At 47.7% G+C, this 26045-nt stretch overlaps 2 protein-coding genes across 2 annotated transcripts in view; one reads left to right on the forward strand and one right to left on the reverse strand.

Moving 5' to 3' along the window:
- LOC118288973 (speckle type BTB/POZ protein) overlaps nt 1-26045 on the reverse strand; it is a 181889-nt gene that overhangs the window by 80804 nt on the left and 75040 nt on the right. The window contains 5 exon segments of the mRNA XM_035615584.2: nt 21592-21767; nt 21881-21962; nt 24131-24172; nt 24274-24331; nt 24838-24896. The gene's annotated coding sequence lies outside the window, so the exon portion shown is untranslated.
- LOC118288335 (neurexophilin-1) lies at nt 95-19205 on the forward strand. Its single transcript, XM_035614333.2, has 2 exons — nt 95-190; nt 14789-19205. The coding sequence occupies exons 1-2, from the start codon at nt 137-139 to the stop codon at nt 15563-15565; spliced, it is 831 nt and encodes a 276-aa protein (XP_035470226.1). The 5' UTR covers nt 95-136; the 3' UTR covers nt 15566-19205.

Genomic DNA, 26045 nt, shown 5'->3' on the forward strand with positions numbered 1-26045 from the left:
CGTCGTCCTGAAGGAGGAGAAGCCCGCGGGAGGGAGTTCTCTTTTCTATTTTTAAATTCTTTTTTTCTCTTTTTTTTGGGGGGGGGGGGACGACCGGAGGAGGAGGGGGAGCTGTGGGGTTTTACGCACCGGAACGATGCATCCCAACCGTGGCTTCATCCTGCTCCTCCTCAACGGAACCGCGTGTTTGGTAAGGAAAACAGTGGAAGTGGCCAAAAGTCGCGCACGGCACCGGCTCTTTACGCGCCTCGCTCCAGATCGCTGTGCCGCGTGTGTTGCGCGTGCAGCGCTTCGTCCCCTGCGTCACGAGGTAGGACGAGGTGCCCGCTCCCTGTTTGCGCCAACCCCCCCCCCCCCCCCCCCAAAAAAAAACTTCCAAACTCGTTGACACAAGTAAAGACTCGAACCGAGTGGACCCACATGAGTGTCAAACCGGCTGCGCTGACGCGAGAGTCACGTCTTTCGGGTCATTCGTGCAGAGATCATTCACACCTACTGCTTCCCGACGCATGTCTGATGATGCGCGATGTATATTTCTTCTCCTGCTCTTTATAGTCATTAAGAAAATAATGTTCACTTTGACTCTTGCTGGGCTCAGGTGTACGACGGGTCCCCAGCGGACACCGGCGTTCATCACCGGGCTGCTCTCACCCTGTGCGTATTGGCAGCCACGTTCGAGTCTTATTTAATGTACCACTCATTAGACACAGTCAAATGTCTTCAAAGCACGGAAGTCATAATCGTCACCTGAATAATCACACGAACAGATCTCACGTGGCATAAATCAATTCAAACTGTGGAGCCATTAAAGGTGTAATCCTGCGCGTTGAGCCAAAACTCCGATTACGCGCGAATCAAACATTTAGGAACATTATCCCAAAGTATTCACCACTTGAAGATGTATGCAATAAATATACGTTATTTAAATACATATATACAGGGTTAGGGTTTACTTAAAATAGATAAAATGATAACGTATAAATCCAACAAAACATATCTGATGGTGTTGGTGATTTTATGATCAGTGTCTGCTGCAGACAGCTGCACCGTGAGGTTGCAGGGTGCTGGTCATCTGGTGACACTGTGGTGACCCACTGCTGCATCCACATGTGTCACAGGTGGAATATTTCTCATGTCAGACAAATGAGACAAGCCCAGAGGAACGAAGTCACGTCCATTTATGTAGCGTGGCAACATGGCACTTAAAATAACCCCTTAGTTTCTGAGGTAAGGTGCAGGAGATATGAAAAATCACCACTCTCTCTGAGCCAATTCGTGAAAAATCCATCACCAGCCCCGCTTCTAATTTTCAGTGTGTATTTTTACCCTGAGGACCCCCCCCCCCCACTGACCCCTAACACCAGATTGTGTAAACATGAACTGTTTCTGTCCAATTACCTGACAATCAAGAATGTGGATCATCCACTCCTCTTTCATGTTCGCTCGAAGCCTTTTAATGAGGAAACTGCAAAAAAACATCCCTTCCACTACGCCCAGGCCCCTGGGCCGAGCGGAGCTCGCTCATCACAGGGCCCGGGAAATGAGCAAGGCTCTGAAATAAAATCACCCCCAAGAAAACAAAGTGCAATGGGAAAAAATCTTCGAGTGAGGTTGAGCGGCTGTTGGACGCATCTCCTCAAGGATGACCTTGTGCTTTTCATATTCAGGTGCCCGAGTAACGACCCCTCCTGCGATTTGAGGTCCCACAGACACACGTTGTAAATGACTGAACACACACACTCTCACACACACACACACACACACACACACACACACACACACACACACACACACACACACACACACACACACACACACACACACACACACACACACACACACACACACACACACACACACACACACACACACACACACACACACACACACACACACAGAGAGAGATTTGTTCAGTGGAAGCAGAGCCGTTTTCAACAGATCTGAGAACGAGACCACACGCTGATAATAAAACATGGGGGATGAGCGTCTCTTCCAGCCGTTGTACGACTAGATACACGAGTGCGGGATAATAGGCTTAACAAGCACTCGTGTGTCGCCTCGGTTCCGGGAGCGTTTTTTTGTGTGAGAGCTGCAGGGCTGCAGCCCCATTGTAACGCAGAAGATCTGTGGCTAATGATGATGAAATTAATTGGAGCCAACACCCATTACCCCCCCCCCCCCCACCTTTCAAACCATGTATCTATGAAAAAGCGTACATGACGTCCCTCAGCAGGAGATCCTGGGTAATTCATTAGGGCCCATGCGACATTGATAAATTATGGAGCAATTAATAAATTAAGTAACTTTTCTCTTTTTTAATGTGCGGCAGTGTGATTAATAATAATCCCTGGGGCGCATTACAAATTCAATTTGCACTGAATTTCTGTTGTAACAGCGCCGCGATTCTTCAGACAGGCGTTTTTTGGTCTCGTTGTGCATGTGGAAGATGACCAGTCCACACACGGTGCCACTTCGGCTGCCGTCCACGTAATTGACGAACAATGTGTGTTTCAGATGTTGATTATTCTCTGCGTTTGAGTGGAAGGTTTATGAATAATATAAACCAATCTGAGTTGTGTGTAATTGACTGCTGGAGAAATGATGTTTATTTTTGGCGGCGGTTGGCAGTTATTCCTCTCTCTCTCTGTGAAGCCGGCTGGATCTGTTTCAGTCAACTACGTGTGGCTAATGTGCATGAATCAAGACGGGGTGATCTGTGGACAGTTTGATAGTAAGTGACCTCTCACGTGTGTTCCGTGAGGAGCAGTCATTGGCTGTCAGCTGTTGGGTTTGAGCAGACCCGGGATGTGGAAGCAAAGAGCGGCAACTTGATTATACTGTTTCACCGCGGCTTAATTTGGCTTTAAATTGATCGTGTTGTCTTGAAAATGTCATGAAACAGGATCGAAAAAACGCTCATTGCCTCTTTCCTACAGGGCCCAAGGCGATGCATTCAAATGACGTTGTAGTTGTGTCCGACCACTAGTCGAAGATAGTCAGCCTCCTTTAAGTAAAGTAAGGCGAAGCAGTTAGGAGTCACATTCAAGGAGATGTTTGGCATCTTCCCCCCGTCAATGGGCTAATTGATTATCTGACCAAGAGCTTCAAGCTGTGAAAGTTACAGTCTTTTCTACAAGAGCCTGATTCCTCACTATGTGCCGATGCGGCAGACGCGAGGTGATCAGCTGTAGAGCAGAGGAAACGACAGGTGCCGATAAAAAGAAAGAGATCATTCCGGCACGCTGGGAATAGAAAGAGCTGGTGCAGAGTGGCGGGGTGGAGGTGGAGGTGGAGGGGGCGGGAGGAGGTGTACATAAAGTGCTATGAGAGGAGTCGAGTTGAAACGTCTGCCTCGGAGGTAGTGCACACGTTAATCCACGTGTAATCACGACTGCGGCACAAAGTTGACAGTCTGGATCGGCTCGCCACATCTGGGGGGGGGGGGCGAGTGCAGACTGACTACCGGCAGCTCGACGGCTCCGGTCGAGCTGCAGACTCGCTTCCCCTCTGCTGCAATTATCACAAAATCACCACAAGCTCCTTTCGTAGAAATAAGACGAGGACAACTTCCGTGATCTTGCCGGCTCAGCACTCGACGAGCAGACGGAAACATTTGTGCTTTAATACTCACACGGGAGCTTCTTTATTAATCCTGACCTTGCACGTGCTGCAACCTTCGTGTCAGCGGGGGGGTCGCGGGAGCTCGGCTCGTCGGCCACGTTCTCCATGAGCTCGCAGGAGCTCTTTCACGCAGGGTTACGTGGCACTGAGAGCCAGGGGCCTGCGTTATGGCACGGACACAGACGCCGGCCATCGCGCTGGATAAGTGACTGTCACCTCTGCGATCCGGGCAAGGATTGTCACCTTTCTGCAGAATGGATTTCAAGTGAAGACAGTCAGACACTTTTTTTTTTGCAAGGTTACACTCCTTTCTGTGCCGTAGGTCATTTCCTCAAAAACATCAAGAAACAACACGACACAGATTTGTTTTTCACATCCACACATCGGGACCAACGGCGCCGCCGCGTTTTTTTAATTTCTAAACCTCTACCGTCGACCTCCATTTGACTTTGCCGCCGGCAAGGAAACACTTACTTAATTAACACGGCGCATCCATTGGAAACAAATAACGTAAGAAGGGGTGGTGATTAGGGCGCACACCGCAGAGCGCACACTGGAATCAGGACATGGCAAAACACAACCACTGAGTCAAGTAAAGTCACGTGACTCGCGCGAGTTTGGCCGCAGGAATACACCTCTGAACACACACACACACACACACACACACAAACAAACAAACAAACAAACAAACAAACAAACAAACAAACAAACACACACACACACACACACACACACACACACACACACACACACACACACACACACACACACACACACACACACACACACACACACACACACACACACACACACACACACACACACACACACACACACACACACACACACACACACACACACACAGTTAAATGTCAAAAAGTCAGACAGGAATGCCGATGGGAAAGCCACACAAAGCGGTTGTGCGAAAGCTCGCGTCCAACTTCCTCGCTCACTTCCTGGTCGCCCGGTCACGGCACAAATAGCAACTCGTGTCAGAAAGCTCGGCGGCTGCCCACACACACACACACGCAGCCTCAATAGTTTTATCCCCCATTTCTGATACGACGTCAGGACGTCGGACGACGAAGGGAGGATCTCGACGCTAATTTGCGTTCGCGAACAAAGCGTGTGCGGAATTTTGCGCCACGAAATTTGTGTCCACTCGCGTCTTTGCATTGTCTTCATGTCAGTGCGCCAAAAAATTTGCCGCCCGTTTGACGTAAGACATCATTGTACAACACAACACAAACACACACACACACACACATGGGGCAAACCTCAAGTCTCTTGAACACGGTTAAAGAGCAGCGGTCGCCTTAACCACATCGGACTTCTCTCTCTCCACTCTCTGCCACAAAGTCTTAGATTCATGTTTCTGAGGTACCTGTCCTGGACGCAGGGTCGCTGACCTTGTCCACCCACATGCATCCAGAGCTAAGCAGAAATACCACCCAGACAAAAAGTAGAGTCTGTCTGATACAGCATATATTGCATGCAGACAGCAGCAGGCTGAAGGCAGAGTCTTCCTCTTTGCCAACAGTGTCGCAATCTGCCTCCTCCTCCTCCTCCTCCTCCTCACATCCCGTACAGGAGCCAGAGACATTAAAAGTCATTCATAATTGTCTAATTTCCATCACGAGGGAGGGTTTGGCTACGATGCCTCCGCGGAAGCAGACAGAGCCGCTTATTGTGCTGATGGCATCTGTCCTGTACGCTCCCCTGCGAGCGCATGATGGATCATAAAGAGGTGATTTGAGAGGGACAATTATCGGGTCGCGGAGTTTCCCCTCATCAGCAGCGCGATTGCGTACGGCGCTTCCCTTGTTAGCCATTCGTCTGAGGAACAGGGCAATTTTTGCTGTTGCAGCTCAAGATCCCCACTGCCGCTGCTTTAGTACTTTGTCATTATGTCATAAAGGCTCAGCGTCGACCTGCGGACTAAAAACACCGGATTTTAGTATCTGGACAGCGTCAGTCCCAACTCGCACAGTCGTCCTAAAAAAAGTTCATTGGAAGCAGCTTGCACACAAAACTTTTAGTTTTAGCACAGTACAGTAACATTTAAGTTATGAGTACACATGACACGACAAATGATTTAATATGTTCAGCATAACACGTGTTTTTGAACACACAATTTTTCATTCAACTAAACAAGAAAGTGAGTACTGGTCATACGGACATAAATTCAAGTTTAATAGACTGAAGAAATCCCAAAAAGTTGACTTAGCAGTAAAAAATTAGTCAAGCTCACAAGGAAGAAGCCTATGTGTCAAGAAAACAAAGTTTTTATGTCATGTCGACAATCTAAAACTTTTGAAAGGAATTAACAATCAAAATTCATGTCATGGATGGATGGATTGGGGTCAACAGTGAATTCTTTGATCAAAATTTACAAAATGCAAACAGCCAACAGCTGACAGCCTTTTGTTGTGAATCTATATTTATGAAAACAATTCGGTTTGCACATATATTTGCATGATTGTCTTCTCCGTCATTCTTAAACGTCTCCTTAGATCTATTGAAGAAAAAAGCCACGTCCGTTGTGACTGTACGATCATGTTACTATTCTGTACTGTCCAAATAACGTAACCCGACATCGAGCGGCAATCGCAAAAACAAAAAAACAAAAACAATATATAAACATGAAGAAGCGGTGGAGGAGCAGAGCCGCGTGGTGTTGTAACCTCTGCAGCTTCCTGCCCGTTGTGTAAAGCAGCTTGAGTTGTGCACGAGCGCAGCGTGAATGACCCCAGACGTTCACCCCCCCCCCCCGCCGAGGACCCCCGGCTCCGGTCGCCCCACAGCGCAGGCAGAGAGAGAGAGAGAGAGAGAGAGAGGCAGATAGAAAACACACTCCCTGACACGCTGACAGCCCTTCATGGCGAAGCGCTGGGCTGTCCACAGACGGAATTCGTGTCTGCTCAAAGCCGGCACAATTTATTTATTGTGCCATTGCTCTCGCGGAGACAACAGGGGGAGACTGAGAGAAAGAAGAGAAAGATAGAAAGAAAGAAAAACCCTGTGGAAGAATATATGTAGGTTTAGTCTAATGGCTTGGATAGTGAAGGGCGGATTACAGCGGCACAGCTTCAAGAAAAGTGACTGGTAGCCGCGGGTGGAACGAGGAGGTGGAACTCCCGGCGGATCCAGACGCACGGAGACGGGGACGACTGAAGATGAGAGAAGCCATAAGACGTTTTCATTTCAGTGAGCTGCTGCTTGTAAAAGCTGCTGCGCTGCTGTTGTGAACGTGCAAACGCTCGTGAATGTACAGAATCAAAGTTCTGAATTGATGACGAAGATCCGTGGGCATCGCAACGACGACGGGATGAGGGGGACGGGGGGGGGGGAAACCGACGCTCTTCCCGATGCTGCAGGCGCCGCGGTGCAGCACGTCCACCTCGTCGTGGTGTGGCTGGATTCCACGCCAGAATGAGTGCGGGGGGGCAGCGGGAGCCCAGTCATATTCTCAGTTCTCTCACAATCTGTAAACAGTCTGTTCTGCGCGAGCGAACATCCTGTGTGCAGTTCACCAGCGGGCTGCCCAGTGATGGTACAGTGATTTTCAGGGTCAGAGACAGGCGTGTCCAGACAAGGCCCGCTGAGGGTCTTTACAGGGGAGGGGGTGTGTGTGTGTGTGTGGGGGGTTCCAATTAAAGCAGGCAGCACAGCCACAAAGATCAGGGCCATTTTGGCTGAGCTTGAAAAAAGGGAGCATCTTAAGTACAATAAAAGGATAATAGGAACATTTTTTCGCAGAGCAAAGTGAGTTCTGAGTTGAGTGCAGGATGCGTTGCTGTAGAATTTAGGTCAGCCACCTCTCTTTCTCCAGGAAACTGCCGTTTGAACAGTGATGCTCTTATCCGTGGCCCGAGTTCAAGTGTCTCAAGTTCTGTTTGGCAAAGAGGAGCCAGAGTGCAAAGTGGATTTCGGCAGCACATTGAAAAGTGACAAATCGCTGTTGGAATAAGACCAGCTCATAACCGACCATGTAGCCGGACCTTGTATGGAGAGTTGCGACAGTTCATCGATTCATCGATTAGTAATCAACAACTATTTTTGATAATCGATTAGTAACCAACTACTAAATCAATCGCCAACTATTTTTGATAATCGATCAATCGATTCAAGTAGTTTTTATGAAAAATGAGTCAAAATTCGCTGATTTCAGCTCCTTAAATGGGAATATCTTCTGCTTTCTTTGCTCCTCTACGACAGTAGGACTAAATATATTTGGCGTGTGGTCAAAACAAAACACGATCAACATTTTTCACCATTTTTCGGCACAAACGAATCGATTCAAACGAGGAAATAATCTACAGATTAATCCATAATGAAAATAATCGTCGGTTGCGGCCCTGCATGTATGATCGACGTGCAAAACTGAGCACGTGATTGGAAACGGTTGTGAAACCGCGATACACTTAACTAGCCATGACATCCTCACGTTGTGTTTGCATTCTGCCCGGTGTCACGGCTGGTTTCATTCAACCATTTGTCTCGTTGCTTCCATCTTGCCTCTTGAATGAAATCGTTGCCTCCAACTTGGTGGTGCAGTCGGAGAGGAAGTTGAAGGCATATGAATATCCTACTTAATTGGTCTTTGGAGGCAACCCACCGTGACGTCACCCGTTGGTATGTGAGCTTAAAGCCTCGAGTTTGACCGGCGCCATCTTGTCTGTTTTCGTTTTTTGCGCGCCCTTCTACAACCACGCACCGATTGGACGGACCAGCTGTCAATCACACTACGGAGTTTGAACAATGTCGTTTCTCTGGTGATGTTTCCAGACGGTGTCTGATCCCACTGCAGGTCACAGCTGTGTATCTAATGTCTCACCAGTAGGCACTCGCCATCAGATTTCACTCGCCCACTCACATTTTGGTTTCGTCTGTTTAAACTGCTGAATAGAAGAAGAAGGAAAAAAGTTTGACTTAAGCCAGTTGAGCAGTTTGGTTCTTCACTGAAGTTCTGTGCACGTGCAAATAGATTGTGTTTTGTTACGTGCAAGCTCGACAGAGAGATCCAAAGCAATCAGGCGGGCGCTCGTGTTCATACACATGTGGACACATCTGGCAAAGCGGTAGATGTCACTCCAGGATTCATCGTCTTTTTAGTGCTGCTGCAAGAGTGAGCGGAGCTCATTCACGCAACCACAAGCCACTTGACACCTTCACTGAGGCAATTTTGAACTGCCTTGCTCAAGAGCAAATGAATGAGAGCATTGAAAATTAAGCTCCTGGGCAGTTTTTTTTTAATATAAAATACTGGTTCCTTACATTAAAATGAATGATGAATTGGAATTCAGCTGAAGGTTTTCGTACCTGAACCCCCTTGACGCGACCGTAGCGTAGTGTCCCTCCATCTTTTTACAGGACAGGTGTGAATACTGTAGCGGCAGCTCTTATCAGCTCCGTCCCATCAGCCCTTGCTTTGCTCCCGGCTCCCTGGGGGGGGGGAACCCCCGTCCCCTGCTTCTCCCTCTCCACCGTCCGTCTGCACCGCCGACTTGTCGATATCTTATAATGTAAAAAATTTGATAGCCAATTCCCGAGCCTTGGCTTCTGTACCGAGCATAAAAAATGAGCCCAAATCCACCGGGACCACACAACTGAACTTTGTCCAATATGAGTTTGGAGTTGGAAAAGAAGGAGGGTGGAGGAGGCAGAAAGAAAGAAATGAAAGAATGTGGAATAAAAGGATTCGGTGGAGAGTCGTGGAGTTTTGTTCGCCCACTGCAGATCTAAGCTCAAGTGCCCCCCCCCACCAAGAAGCCGAAGTAAATTATTCATTAGGAGTCAACTGGCTTGTTTCTTGTGAAATTACCTTTCTCTCCATCACCTCGACTACACCACAGCCAGAAGAATAATTAGTTATAAGGGCACAGCCATTTTCAGACTTTAATCATGTAACAGAGACGTCTCCTGCCGTGAACATATTGGATCTGGAGGTGGGCAGAGCGGGGGGGGGGGGGGGGGGGGGGGGAATAAAGCTTCAATGAACACCTAAGGAATCTGAGCCGCCTGGGCGTGTGATTAAAAATTGATGTCATATTAGAGATGAAGATCTCAAGACAACAGCCAGGAGAAAAAGCGGAGTTGCTTATTGACGGCAACACGGTCGGCCCTCGCGCTCGTGCTCTCCGCCTCTGCTGGGGAGGCTCCGTATCAATCCATCGATCGATTTACGTAATTCCAGGTCGTGCATCCATAAGAAATGGAAAGTAGGACACTGCTCAAGGCAAAAAAGAGATAGAGAGAGAGAGAGAGAGAGAGAGAGAGAGAAAGGTTTCTGTGATCACAAATGGGAAAACAGTCATTTTTCAGGAATTTGTTAATTTACAACTTTCCTGTAGCAGCGGAAGAAAATTAAGCTTTGAAAATCTGCAAACAATTCCTATAGATGTCCCAAGTTCTGTCGGTTATTTAAAGGAGATATATTATATCATGACCTTTCAGAGTATATGCAAGCAGTTGCCTATTTACACACCAGCACATAAAAAGCAACGGTGCAATTTATTTTGAGACATTTTCTTGTTCACTTGATGAATGTAAATCCGATATTATGTCTTTTTTGATGCTATGTTTTGGTCTCCACCAACTCCTGAGGGAAATATCTGGCTCTTTAGCTGCCAAATGTTCCAGCTCGTCGTCATTGTGTGTCTGCTGTGAGCCGCTGAGCAGGTGGCGTGTGTGTGCAGCGGGTTCTCAGAGCCGAGGTTCTGAGAACAGCTGCCTGGTCCGTAGCCAGGAGCTGCACCGTGTCGCAAAGTTGCAGGAGCTAAAACCAAAACAATGAGCAAAAATGATTCTAAAATGGCCCACATTCAATCTAGTCACGCTTATGAATGAATTGTTTGATCTATAAAATATCAAATATACTAAAGGCTAAAGCCCAGTGTGGCATGTTTTATCCAACCAAGTGTCCAAAACTCGAAGATACTGATGATAATATAAAACATACAAAAACTAAAACTAACTCCACTAAGGATGGTTAATAACTTCTCCCACTGGAGATGATGTGATCAGATATATATTTTGCTAGAAAACGTACAAAGCTGTCAGATATTTAATAAGTTAAGTCCGACTGTGCAAACTCACGTTTGGATCTATTTCTGGAACAACATACTTCCTCTTTGATTGACACACTGGTCTGTCACCAGTCCTCTGAGTTATGACTCCAGTTAAGCGTCTGTCTGATCTCGTCACTGCAGTTTATCATGGCGCTGGTGAGCATGTGTCTCTGGGAGGAAGGGGGTTAAAACTCTGTACCTGTCACTGTTAACAGGCTGATTATTGCCTGGCAGACCTGTGAGGTTCACTCCCCCCCCGCCCCCCCCTGCTCCCTGCTGGGAGAGAGTCCCGGGGCCTGTGCTCACTGAGGCTGAATGACTCACAATTACCGCGGCGACGGAGCCCCGCAGCCTCCTCCCATCCTCCCATCCTCTCCAGCCGTTTCACTGACTCACTTAGCGCACATGACAAATGACAAAAATCGCCCCGAACCCTCCGCCCCCTCACCGAGGCCCGATCGCCCGTCGCCCACACTTTGCCTACGGTACGTAGAGCTGGGGATGCGCCTTGCCAATCTTCATGACCGTAGGTGTGAATTTGAGAGTGAGTGGTTGTCCGTCTCTGTATGTGGCCCTGTGATAGGCTGGCGACCTGTCCAGGGTGAACCTAGCCTCTCGCCCAATGTCAGCTGGGATTGGCTCCGGCCCCCCCGTGACCCTTAAGTGGATTAAGCTGTAGAAGATGGATGGATGGATAATATGACGTTGAGTACAGGAAATCATCAGCAAAACTGGAAATGCGTCTTTAATGGAATATTATTGAATTGATCATGAATATGTTGCATTCCAAGATTTTCTTGTAAAAATGACCTTTATTTCTCCTATGTTAACTTTTCCTTTGGTTGCAGTTGATTCAATCAGTCACTAGATTGCCTGAAGTTTGAAACTTTTATCTGTAAAAAGTTTAAAATCACGATTGTATTTAACAGCATCGTGGTGGTTGGGACCTGTAAGTGTGTGTTGTGTTGTTTTCTCTTTTTTTCAGAGCCGTACTAAGATCATTCTCACACTTGTCCTTGACAGTGACGCTAGACACTGAATCTGAATCTTGCACAGCAGCACGATGCTCATTTCATCCCTCCTCCTTCAGCCCGACCTCTAATGAAGACCGAGTGCGTGGACGCCTTACTCAATATGTACACGTGAGCTATAGCACAAAGCATTCGGCAATATGTTCTCCTTTGCTCCGACGCGAGAGTTGCTGAGAGTTAAGAGCTCGCAGAACCATCAGGATCCTGGAAGCGAAGGGGAAGCTTCAGAAAAATAAAGGATGATTTATTTTTCAAGAACCCCAAAGTGCCTTTTCGTTAAGACACCACGGGGGCTGTTAAGTGCCATCTGGGGAGTGCTACCTTGGAGCCACTGTCTCATCGGAGAAGTGATATCAAACACAAACTAGTCCTTCAATAGGAGCCGCGAGGAAAAGGTGTATTTGTCATCAAAGTCTTCCTGTCCGGCCCCGACGTCCTCTTTGAAAAACGAAAAAGATGAAAATCAATATGTCCTCAGCCCCTTCCAGAATTTTTGGGGTTCATTATTAATGAGTTTGCTATTCTCAAAGAAAACTATCGGAAGTGTGCAATTCAAGAGGAAGGGAGTCCTTGTCGGGGCCGTCATCGGCCCCCTGTGGGGAGGCTGAAGGATCTTAGCGCCAGTGTGGCGTGGCAGCAGATAGGTAACGAGAGGAGACGGTGTCTGGCCTGTTACGCCCCCGTGGGAATATAGAGACAGATTAAGGGAAAAGGAGAGGGGGGGGGGTCCTCCCATCCAACACCAGAACCAGAACCACATCAACGGGAACCCTCATAAGGCGGTTTCAATGCGACGCACGTCGTTATGAAAAAAGGCAAATGCAACGTTTTTCGGAGAGAGACAGGAAATCAATGTCGCTGACTGACTGCCGGCGCAAAACAGAACAAATCTGAGCGAGCTTGAAGCAAAAGAAGAGAGAGAAAAATACCCTGCATAAAAATGGAATAAAAATGAGTAGGACTTAATAATCCCGACTAAGCCGGTACAAGGAAGCTCCGGCAGTCGAGACAGTACATGGATCAGAGCGCAGACACGGATGCATGCATTATGCATCATCGCAAAATCTCCCTGTGCAGAGAGCGCGCACACACACACACACGCGCACGCGCACACACACACACACACACACACACACACACACAGACAGTCACACATACACGCACACACACAAACACACACACACACACACACACACACACAGACAGTCACACACACACGCACACACACACACAAACACACACACACACACACACACACACAAACACGTTCCATTTGCATCACTTACTTGTTCTCGTTTAGCTCAAAAATTCACAAATGGTGTATATATACATATATATATATATAAATATATATCTATATGTGTGTGTGTTTGTGTGTGTGTGTTTCTCTGCTGCCAAATCTGAAGGACACAGTAAAAGGCTGGATGCTTCCATGGCACATTAGACAAAACGCTACCTGTTAATAGATCATTACTGCGGAAGAATCATCCGTCACATTCACACACTCTTCACAAAGCTACTGCTGAGCGCAGCAGCACTATCTTATCTCCCCGCCTCCCCTCATCTGATGTTAACATTTGGCAGCTTTGTGCCTGCGTGTGTGTGTGTGTGTGTGTGTGTGTGTGTGTGTGTGTGTGTGCCGATACAGACTCTCTCTTTAATTAAAACACTGGAAATCCTAATTGGACATTATACTTTATTCTTTGTACCCCCCACTTGCCCACCTTCCTTTCCTCAAACACTTTGATCCTCCGACCGAATCTTCGGAGGCAATAATAGTTTCCGCCCGTACTCAGACTCGCACCGCAGTGCTTAAGAAGCAAAGTGCTCCCTTTAAACAGAAAACACAGTCTACTTTCCACTTAGTTTTTCCTCCTTTCAGATTTTCTCTTTCTTACGAGAGAACAATCTCTCTCCAGCTACAAAGACGATCTTCAAGTGACCTTTCCCTGAAAATGAGATTGTTTGAAAGGGAACACATTTTAAAGACTTTTCCCCCTCGACGGAAGTTTCGACGATACGCAAAGGAGTCGTTCCAGCGGCCGCCTGCGTGAACGCGGCTCCTTGTTGGTGCGACCCAGATGCTTTATGTCTCGCTTGAGTTTGGTCGCAAGCAAAACATTTGTGCTCATTCTGCGTCATTCGCATCCGTTCAATTCCTTCCACTTTCTCCGACAAGCCTCATCCGAACAGAGACACACAGGTAAACATGCGAAACACACAAATGTTGAAAGAAAAAAAAAAAAAGTCAGAAAGGAATGCCGGTCCAACTAGCGTCCAACTTCCTCGATCACTTTCTGCCGAGCCCTCGCCTTCTTCACCCGGTCACGATACAAATATCAACCCGGTCACACACGGCGACAGTGGTGAGCCTCCAGTCATGATACATTGACAGGGCGTCTGACGACACTGACGGAGGGAGGATCTCAACGCTCATTGGCTATCGCATCAACGCGTTCAAACATTTCAACTCGGGCGGCTGAAGCGACTGACACGCTGGACGCCAATTTGCGTGTTTTGCGTCGCGTCGTTGCATTGGCTTTGTATGTAATCTTGTCAGAGAAACAACTCTAGAAAGCATTTCTTAATGACAGAGCTTTATTGTTTTTAACAGAATCACAGCCTATGTAGAATATAATACAAATATTGATTAAACTGCCCAAGACCATAGGAGTAATGCGCTTTTTTCATGTGAATTCAGTTTTGCCCGGGGATTCTCTGTTGGAATGTCTGATCCCCGTGACCTCACATGAGCCCATTACAAGTGAGCTCGGGGTATTTCAGGTATATCGCCTCAGTGGAAACTAGACATTTTTCCCTCACGGCCAAAGTAAACAAAAGAATGTAATAATAGCAAATCCTGCAAAATTCCGACCATTTATTTATATATATAACATTGATAGAATGTCACGGTTAGTACCACTGGAGGTATGAACTGCAAATGAAGTATCGATTAAACCTTTAATTTGTTTTCTGTCCACGTTCCTTTCCACCTGGCTAATAAATGTCTTGCTTTCTTTCTCTACCTTCTTCTTCGATCTGCACCTCGAACCCGCCTCTCCCCAGGTTGCCCTGGGTCAAGAAGATGCGTCGTCCTCCGGCCCCAAGAGCTCCACAGACGACTCCTCCAAGACGCTGGGCGTCCTGAGCGATCAGGCTCCCCTCTCGCCCCTGAGCCGCTGGATGCTTCACAGCAAGAGCAGGGCTGCTAACGACACCGCTCTGGAGCTGCCCTACCGCTCCCCGGTCCCGTTCTCCAAGCAGGAGTTTTCCAAGCAGGAGTTCTGGGAGATGTTGGGCAGCGACCTGCTCAAGCCCGACGCCTCGAGCTCCAGGGTCAAGCGGCGGCCCATCGTTAAGACCGGCAAGTTCAAGAAGATGTTTGGCTGGGGAGACTTCTACTCCAACATCAAGACGGTGAGGCTGAACCTGCTGATCACCGGCAAGATCGTGGATCACGGCAACGGCACGTTCAGCGTCTACTTCCGCCACAACTCCACGGGCCAGGGCAACATCTCGGTCAGCCTGGTGCCGCCGGTCAAGGCGGTGGAGTTTGACCTAGAGCGCCAAAGCGTGGTCTACCCCAAGGACTCCAAGATCTTCAACTGCCGCGTGGACTACGAGAAGGTGGACCGCAGCAAGCGCACTTCGCTGTGCAACTACGACCCGTCCAAGACCTGCTTCCAGGAGCAGATCCAGAGCCACGTGTCCTGGATTTGCTCCAAGCCTTTCAAGGTCATCTGCATCTACATCTCCTTCTACAGCACGGACTACCGCTTGGTGCAGAAGGTTTGCCCGGACTACAACTACCACAACGAGATGCCCTATCTGCCCTCGGGCTAGGGGACTCGTGTGAGGGGAGGAGAGGTGGGATGGGGACAGGACAAAAGGAGGGGACACCAGGAGGAAACCAGGCCGTGAAAAGTACCACATCTTAAACTAAATTTAAATAACCCTTCTCTGTAGCCTGTCTGTTGCAAGATGTAAAAACATAGATGCAAAAACAAAAACCTACAGTAAGCAGGTAGTGAAGCACCGGGAATGTTTAACCACGGCATTCGTTAACCTGGACGGGAAAATCAAACTCCACCAACACGCACATTCTTACCTCCGTCCCCGTTTTCCAATAAAAACCCGCGTCCCGCCTCTCGCCGGCTGCTTCTCGCCTCCATCAGGCCATTCGTCAGTGTTGTCTGAACGTCCGTCTAATCACCCGTTCGCAGCGTTTCTCTTCTCCGATTCACCGGAGAGTTGCGTTAAAAACCCGCGACTTTGTTGCGAACATCACGCAGCGTTAAAACCTCATTTTGCCGTGAAAAAAGGAAAAACAATCGCGATTTCATTCGAGTCCAGAGGGAACTCAAATCACAACTTACCCCCCAACAACTGATGAATGTCAAGTTTTACACTCGCCGCCTTTTTTTAAAGGGCATCTTCTTTTCATGTGAGCTCGAGTCAATCCCGTAACAACACTAATACGTTTCCTCGTCTTGCTCTGTCTCTTGCGTACCGCTCGCATCCATGTGTTTCCGCCATCGGGACAATGTCACGTGTTTAGCGGCGGAATGTGATTACTACACGCGGCCTGTTGCGTCTCTTCCATTTCAATGATAGACGGGGGAGAAAAAAGAAGAAACAGGAAGAGATAAAGGAAGAGGAAAAAAAAGGCCCCCAAATTTGCAAGCAAAAGCAATTGCTCCGCAAAGATTCAGGCCCAGGGCTTAAGACGAGCTCAGTGCGAGGGAAATAACTAGATTCTGCATAGAGACGGGATTGGAGGATTGGCCCCTCCGCACATAAGAGAGAGAGGGAGTCGGGGGAGAGAGAGAGGGAGCGATTCACTGAGCTCTTTTAATTAAAGTGGAGAAGGAGATGTAGAGTGTGCGGCTCCGTCTATTGTCCCCTCTGTATGAAAAAAGATTACATTTTGTTGCCGTCAGGATTCCTGATTTCACGCCTTGATAACTTTGACTGCGTGTGTGGGGGGGGGGGGGGGCGCGCGATTGCTCTCCTCCGACAAATACTGTGTTCACCAAAGTCGGCGCCGGTTATCTTGGATAAATGAAAATATTAACATAATAATTACGTATGATTTAATCTCCTTTAAGAACTAATTAAGGTTTCAACGAGAGGGCGAAAAAAAAAACAAAAAAAACCCTGCATTCCTAAAAAATCCAGTCAGCGAGTAAAGGAGGAGGATGAGAGAACGATTCACGGGGAGCGGAGCCGGCAGTCAAAAGCTCGGCTCGGAGTTAACCGCTCTCATTAAGATGAATGGCCGCGGGCTTGGCCCATCTCGCGTCGCCCTCACAAACAATATCGGAGGAGAGCGGGGCCGCACAGCGGAGCCATGAATTAGGTTACTTGACATTTGTGCGCTTAAAGGTTACTGCTATCGCAGCTTGTGAGGACACGGTGATTTGCCGCTTCATTAGCGACGGAGCGGTGACAAAAGACTGGTGTGAAGAAGTCATTAAACCGGTGGTATCAGATAGCGGCTCTTTGATGCTCGCGCGTGCTGCGATATCAGGGATGTAGCCAGGATCGGTGCCTGCGCACGGCTTGGCTGGAAGCTGTGCAGGGATGTCCCGGGTGGACTCAGTTGATGGTCACCATGAGGAAGCCCCCTTGTGGGGGGGTGGGAGGGGCATGAGGCCCGACACAGAGGCATCACAACTTAGTGTGAGAGCAGGAGTACATGAGGCAAAACAAAGTCACAAGACTAAAGATGGGATTAAAGGTTTTTGAATTTACTCAACCAAGCCAAACCAAATCAACGCGTCCCACAGCAAACAAGTTCTGCAGGAGACGGCATGTGACTGTTGTGTATTCTAATCACAGCAGACATTTTCGTACATGTACCAGCTCGTTGACAACACGTCGCGTGTCTATCTGGCTTTTTACCACTTCCTTCACAATCAAGGATCCTCCTCACAGGGAGGATTTTCCTTAAGAGTCTCCCATCGATCACAGAGGCCTCGGCGAGAGAGAGAGAGAGAGAGAGAGAGAGAGAGAGAGTGCCGATACACATTCTGATTCCTGCCACACGTACAGTCCCAGTGGAACTTAGACCACAGACGTAGATTTGGCAGAAGCCAAACGTCCCGACACTCGTCTGAAGGTCCTTCTCCTCTGCCGCTGGACGAAACACAAAAGCCTCATGAAAGTAAAATGCACCGAGCGGCGTGACCGAGCCGCTGCCTGTTGCTTCTGTCCACCCGTTCCCTCGCCCCCTCTGCCCCCTTTCTGCTCCAGACGTCTGCATGTCACTCGGCCTCATGCCCCCGCCGTCCCCACGCTCTTGTCCTCGTCCTGTGTGTGTGTGTGTGTGCGAGACCCAGCTGGCTGGCCTCAGCCCCCCGTGCCCTCTCCGCCTCCCCTACCCTGGCGCTGAACCCTGCAGTGGGTAGTTCCTCATTGCCGCCCTCCTGCACACAGCGTCGAGCTAAGCTGGCTAATCTCCGTGAGCTTAGTGCCGAAGCCGACCGAACATCGGCAGTGAGAACATCCCCCCTCCCTCCCTCCCTCCCTCCCTCCCTCGTCCATCTAGCTATTTCTCTCTATATCTATATCCCATCAAACAAATGCGTGAGCAGACACAGTCTTAAGATGTGCTGGTTGAGCTTTCTCTTTTCTCTCTCCTGTTCAAAGCATCTTACATAAATCTTTGGATTGTAAGGACATGAAATCTCCTCAAGAGCATGCTAACAGAGTGGCCCGACGCAGGTACGCCCCAGTAACCTCAATACCCCCCTCCCCCCACCCCTCCTCTTGCAGAGAGAAGTTGGATACTCACACATGTTGGAATAAAAACTGGGCAACACAAGAGAAAACAAGGAGACATTTTTGGGCCACCTGTGGAGGAGAAGAAACCCCTTTACTCTGCTCCTCACCAATCCCCTACCCCGCCCCACCCAGATTTACAGCAATACCCCCCCGAGACTCCGCCCTCTCCGCCTGTCCGGCTGCTGGACTACACGTTTCAGAGACGGTCGTGTTGCTGCGGGACGGACGGTTGTTGGACCTGCAGCAGCCGTACTGTCGGTGACCCATCGAGTGCCAACGGACGGATATTTTTGGCCTTAAGAGACTTGCAACACAACACGGGTCCGCCCAGCGAACGAATAGTAACAAAACTCTACTGTCGAATACAAAAATATACATATATATAAATAAATATATATATATATACACATATATATATATATATATAAAGGCTAAAAGTCCTCAGATCTGAATAAAGTTGTATTTAAATGTGGGTCATGCAGTGGAGGTCGTCTGTTTTATCTTTCTGTTCCTCATGGTTTTGTTTTTCTCTCTGTATCATGTGGATGATGATTATACTGTATGGATGATGATGATGATGATGATGATGATGATGATATGATGATGATGGCAATTATTGTGGTTTTCAAACACAAATTTAAAAAAAATTCAATAAAGTACCCAGAAGTACTTCGAGCCACTTTGAGTGTAAGAGAAACAGACTCTGGTCGTGTGTATATCCGCTCTTGCTGCTGCATGTGTAGGAAGAGTGTGTCAACAATGCTGAAGTCTCTATTTTCCCCTCATATTTGCATACGCATACTGTGAGCCGACGGCAGAGAAAAAAAGATGTGACGAAAAAGATTTTTTCTGCTGAGGGCTCTTGCAGATCTACATGCGGAGAGAGAAATGAGGTGGGGGGGGGGGGCAGGGAGGAAAATGGGGTTGAGAAGGGGAAGGAAATGTTTCAGCTGGAATGATGCATGCAAACAACTCCTTCCTCTAATTAGCCTCCCCTTTTCCTCCTTCTCCTCCTTCCTCTCTCACTGTCGGTTTCTTTGTTGTGCATCTCCGCAACTCGCCCCGTTCAACTTTAAAAACGTAATTGACATTAAATTCATTCTCCTTTTCCTTCCTTTTTTCTTTTTTTTTTAATTAAATCCCAGACAATTGTTAACGAGGGGACGGGTTCAAACATTCAGCTCACAACAGATCGATTAAGGCATGGCTGGCGGGCAGAGCCGGGCCCCTCCACGCCCCCTTGTTCCCCATAAAAGTGCTGCCCGCCTCGGGATAACCTTGCCGCGGAGATGATGAAAGGGAAGCAAATAAGTCAACACGGAGACAGAAGAATGGGAATCTAATTCGGGGGGAGAGCAGGATGAGGTTAAATTGAAATTGTGAACTGGGTCAGACGTGCACTCGGATGCACAGATGGTGGGAAGACGCAGGCAACAGTCACTGATAACGGCCATAAGGGGTCGGAACGAGAACTCGCAAACAAGACTGTCTGCTCGTCCGAGAAGTAGAAAACAAGTCGAGAGCGTTGAGTTTCCCACAAAGGGCATTTCGGCGTGAGTAATGGGAAGCTGGCCGATGGTCAATTGAGAAAATAACCAGTCATGGCACGAGGAGGCGGCAGAAGGCGTGCGAAGCTTAAAAATGATAAATCAACATCGGGAAATAAATAACCTTGGGGTTTGAAGAATGTGTCTGGAAGAACCTTGCACCGAGACGAGGAGAGCGACCCACAGCAAGGCCAATCGGGTTTTCGCAATTTTAATCCTGCGGAGTTATAATTATCAGTAATTTTCCTCCATGACATTATTACACCAGCGAGTGTTGCGCTGCCGGTTAGATATTGCACCCGGCGACATCATCCCCCGCGCCAACAGTGTGTTGACAAAAAGTCTACGCTCCCACACTTCTTCACGTCTTTCGCGCTTTGAAGTCATCAAAAAAGGATTAGACCGTTGTACCAGCGCGACGAAACATAGAGGCAGGGTGATACTGAGCTTTTATTAAAAAATGAGATTTCATCATTCATCTGTTACTAATATGGATCCAGGTTCTGCTCCCTGACGACAGTCGCACGGAATCCAGTCTGTGTGAATCCTGGTGAGGATAATCTTCTGGGCATAATTTAGTTTTTTTAATATGATTGTGTAAATTTTGACTGATTTCTTCCCCAAAACTTCTGTGTTCTTATTGAATATGTGTGTTGGTGCAGCCCGCTAACCCGTCTGAATATTTCTATTAGTCTCGGGTTTCAGAGATTTTGGTTTGCAAATGTGTTTTCAGAGGCTTCTCCTCCCTGAGGAGAAAGAAATTCAAGGAAGATTTGAATACCAGGTGAAACTGAATACACACTGAGTTATAAATAAGTTATTGCCTATGTATTTTCAATGACAAACCTTAGTGTCTCTGTATCATGTTAGACACAGGTCTTATAAAAACTCATCAGAGCTTTCGTTACCTGGATACCGACTCCAATCCCGATGCAATTTATTATCATATCTCATTTGAACCGCACTCGCTGAATTCAAATAAATTCAAAACGTTGTTTTATATTCCGGATCGTGTGTCGGGGGCTGGTCACGGTCACGGCTCTTACCAGCGGGGCGCAAATGTGTATATGCAAATGTACACATGCTCTTGCACAGACGAGCACGCGTGAACCTTAAGAGGCTTCATGCTCCGGCATCGCACGAGTGTCTCTGACCCGCCCTGTCAATCATACGAGCCCGGAGTGGAGCGGACGAGCCTCAGCCACGGAGCGTCACGGGACCGTAGACGGTGTGTAAAAATGGAACGCAGAAAATGAAAATGAAGCCAATGCGGGAAGTGCCAGAAGCACGTGTTCTCTGGAATCACCAGCAGAGGGCGACTCCACTGGTCGTTTCTATAGAAAGTCTATGAGAAAATGACTCTACGTCTAATCTATAACGTCGGGGGGCGTGGATACGGCGTGATTGATGGCTAGTACCGTCCAATGGACTACATGCACTAGGCTCCGTGACGCACTACTTTATCACGAGTGTTACGCAGGAAATGTAAAAAAAAAAACCCGGGACATTTTCAAAAGCAGATGAAGAAGTACTCACTTTGTTCGGCACCAAAGTCTGCAGGAGACACTTCTTTTCCGATCAGCTGACGAAACAGCGGCATCGCTGGGACCGGAAAGTAGAACATGGCTGTGCGAGTAGCTCATCGTTGCTTGGTTGCAGGTGTAGGTGGACGCGCAGTGGACGAGCTCTCAGTCAGAACACACCCCCTAATTCTGCATCCGGTAACGGCAAAAAAAAAAAAAGACAAAATGGTGAAAATGTGAAACTCAAGGCATCAACAACAGCTGCTCACAAACCAACAGGCGACGTCACGGTGGGTCGTCACCAGCGCAGTGAGGAGGTTGAGGGAGCAGCGGGGGGTTCGGCGGAGAACTCGTTGGAAAGAGAAAGCACAGATGGCCGAAGGCCTACAACACGGTGGAAAGGATGAAGGAAAAAAAAAATCATTATTATTAATACACTAATTGGAAGGGCAGAATTTCACACACACCTCCATCAAGACAACACTCGCTTCCTGCTCCGCTTAATAGATATGTTTTTATCAATAAACCAATTCATAAGCGGCGACTTTGAGAGGGAAACGACTCAATTCGTTTTTACACGTCTTCTGCCTCTTATTGCACAATAACCAATCAAAGTGGAGTTTGCAGAATAGGTGACGGCAAAGAGCTTCACACGTTGAGGCGGATGTGGAAATTCAAGCTGCGGCGTGTGTGTGTGCGTGTGTGTGTGTGTGTGTGTGTGTGTGTGTGTCAGTATTAGCTGGAGGCCACGGTGAACACATTAGGGCCGTGATCTCTGTATTAGCCCGCCAAAAAAAGGATTTCCACTTAACTAAAGGAAGCGGTGGAGAGGAGGGGGGGTGATTTAAATTCAGTGACAAGGCCTTAAACACCAGCCAGGGATCAGAGTTGTGCCCTTTGGCGGTGTAATTATTCACTCCCTTTAGGAGATGATCGGATGCGAACGTGCGGCCGCGTACTTTTGCAGAGTTTGCCGGCATCTGTGTGTGTGTGTGTGTGTGTGTGTGTGTGTTTGTGTAAACCAGGAGGGAATGAGCGGAGGTGTGAAATGTTACAGTTTTTCTCCTCCTTTCATGTAACTGAGAAGTGTTTATGCCAAAGTCTTCAGAGCAGAGGAAGGGTGGTGTTCGGCTCAGGGCTCATATCAGGCAATAAATACGAGAGCGGAGAGAGAGAGAGAGAGAGAGAGGCAGACATAAAACAAGAGCTGGTAAAGGTTAGCTCGCCGCCTCTCCATCACTGTCTCTCGCCAGCCTGCTCTCTCCTCCTGTCCAATTCTTCTTCTCTTTTTTTCCTCCTCCCTTTCATAACCTTCAGCCAGAAGAAGTGTGCGTTTTTCATGGGGGAGGAGCTCTCTCCCGCTGAGGCCAGACAAGAGGCCCAGGGGTTGATGGGATGAGACTCCCATCGGGGAACTGTCCTTCAAAAACTGCAGTCTGATGGATTTTATGTTTTTTTGGGGAGCCATGGGTTTTTGCTTCTTTCTCTTCCAACACATCCTCAGTGCTTTTTCTCTCCTCGCAACCTCTCCCTCCAGCGCCCTCGATTGCCCCAAGTTATCAACTAGTTATCAACTAGTCCTAACACACACACACACACACACACACACACACACACACACACACACACACACACACACACACACACACACACACACACACACACACACACACACACACACACACACACACACACACACACACACACACACACACACACACACACACACACATGTTGGACCCGTATCGTTATCGCTGCTCCGGCATGAGCTCATCACTAACCCAACGATGCGCCGACTCAGCGGAAGACAACACCATCAGTCCCCCTTTACCTCCTCTGCCTCCTTCCCTCATTCTTCTTCTCATGAGAGCACGTAGAAAAAACAGGGATGGCTGTGAGTGAGAATCCTTTTTTCTTTAACTTCTTCTCACCTCTTTGTGAAACATGCCCGAGGGCCGTGTCCTGCTGAGCCCCGGGGTTGGCGGTGGGAACGGGGCCCAGGACAGCAGCACATCTCACACATGCACGAATGCCGCAGAAAAGTAAAGCACTCGATCGCAGCTGGCGGACAAACAGTTGGTTCCCCTGAGGAGTTTTTTTTTTTTCTTCTTCCTCTGAAGACTTTTTTTTGTAAGATGAAATGGAAACGTTTGGCCCCGTCTTTAAAATGTCTGAATAGAACGTCTCGCAGCAAAAGAGAAGAGCCACGACGGAGAGCGAGATCATTGCAGGAAGGTAATTGGACGACCGGACTTTTAATGTGACCTCACGCTGTCAGCGGACGGCCCTGCACTGAGCGGCGGTCTGACATTTTAGCAAATTATAAAAGGGTCCGCAGCCTGATGATTAATTATTTCCCATATAGTGCTGGAATATGTAACACGGTGGCCGGAGGGGGGGATGAGGAGCAGGTTGCACCTATTCAGCTCTCGCGATGTAAATGGTTTTTATTGAAGTAATGAGGGACATTTAAGGATCCTTTACTAAAGTGAAGGCAGCAAAGCAAAAATGTGAAAATTGAAAGAGGAGGTGTTTGTTGAAATTGTACTTACATTGGAACTGGAAACGTGAGATCTGGTCTTTTGGAGTTTGACCTGCAGCGGGGACATAAAAAGCAAGAATAATACTGTTAAAGGTTCAATATTCTTTACTATGCAATTTAGTGAAAGTAAGAATGTAAAGTATATGAGTTTACGTCAGCTGTTTTCAGACATGAACTCCGGAAAATGTCCGGAAAATGTCCGGAAAATGACCTGTCACGTGAGGAACAGCAGAAGGAGGTTTGTCTGAGTCAGACACATTCACACTGACGGAACAAGGAAAAAAAAAATCTTGAACAGTCGGTGGCGTCATTGTCATTCATTGTCCATTACTGGCTATCTGCAGCATGCAACTTTTCCTGTGTTCCTATTCATTTTCTTAATTATTTATCTACTTTCTTTAATTCTTTATAGTAATTTATGATAAAGTTTAAAATATCAATCACAAATGACATTTCTTACATATATGGTATATATATATATATATATATATATATATATATATATATATGCCGATGTATTGGTATCGGAAATCTTGTACTCCCTAATATCTTTATCGGCATATTGGTCAGGCACGTTCTCCACCTGGACACCTACTATGTTTGATATTTCCGGGGGGGGGTAGTCATTGTCCCTACTCTCACTTTTCTGTAATGTGCTGAAACTGCTCATTTCACTGATAGATATCTCTATTCAGCAAATATTTTCCTGCTCATTACCTGTGGAATGATGTCAGCTCCAGCGCCTGCATCCTCTCGTCGGACTCGCAGAATTACGCCTTGAACAGAAATCAGCATAAAAGTCGTTGAAAGAAAATCTTCTGAATGGCTCCAACCAAACATGACATCATTCAGTGTTTTTGTCCTGAGCTCCAAACACACACTCCTCAGTTAGCGAGAGCTCGCTGTTCCATCCTCGACGTTGGCCATAAAACACGGCTGTCAGGGAGTAACGACACACCGGGGAGCAGATGCCTTTTGCCTGTCGACGCCTATAATGTGTCGACCTTCACCTTAAAGATTCTTTTTTAACACATAACTATAACTTCTATTTTGGCTTTTCAAATAATTGGATTATTGAGGTTGCACGGGCCAGGGGATTCTAATTCATCGCCGGATGCCTCCCACATTATGATGATTAATGGCTGAATAGGCCGAGCCCACTTATTGGCTGCAGGTTGTCTTCTCGATGCAACGTACATATGCTCCTACTTGTTTTCCACGGCGAGATTTTTAAATTCAAAGTCCGTTTTTGAGGATCTAAATCATGGTCAGAGAGGCCCATCTATATATATATATAGATATATATATATATACACACACACACACACACACACACACAATAGAGCTGTTGGGGTGAGGCAATTCCTTTCACGCTGAGGGATTTCTTTCTGCATCAAACAAGTCAGGCAATTGGAATTATGACCAGGGTCAGTGCTCCAGATGAAACCGTAAGCCTCCCCCTCGCCTGTTAAATTCACTTTCCATCCATCCCCTGCACCTCGCCAATGTCCTTGACTCCTCTTGACCCCCCCACCTTGTGGGGGGAAATTAAGTTATTCAGTGTTACAGCTACCCCCCCCCCCCGCAGCTATAACTTTAAAAGCAGACCTTATACCGCCTCTCGCAAAACATGGTAGCCGGAGTGCCCGGCTTATTGATGGAGGCTCTTTAACATGGCTGCTTTGTCTCCGCCTGGGGCAATAGGAAATAAATCAGCTTCACCGATGTCTTCTTAATCCCCTTTTCCCTACAACGCGACATCCCGGTGAGGAGCCGACAGGTTACCTGGGGTCAGGGACCCGCCACGGTTACCGTATATACACGGTGACATGTCACCTCTGGAAACTGTATATACAATCTGATCTACAGCACCTCGCAGATGTCTGGGGCGGAGGGCGGTTGCCTCTCCGGCGAGTCCATCCATC

Source organism: Scophthalmus maximus, chromosome 17 (assembly GCF_022379125.1).
Source record: "Scophthalmus maximus strain ysfricsl-2021 chromosome 17, ASM2237912v1, whole genome shotgun sequence".
NCBI classification, from domain to species: Eukaryota; Metazoa; Chordata; class Actinopteri; order Pleuronectiformes; family Scophthalmidae; genus Scophthalmus; species Scophthalmus maximus.

Coding starts and splice junctions, on each gene's coding strand:
- LOC118288335 (XM_035614333.2), top strand. CDS start 137: ATGCATCCCAACCGTGGCTTCATCCTGCTCCTCCTCAACGGAACCGCG. Junction 191..14,788: donor TCAACGGAACCGCGTGTTTG/GTAAGGAAAACA, acceptor GCCTCTCCCCAG/GTTGCCCTGGGTCAAGAAGA.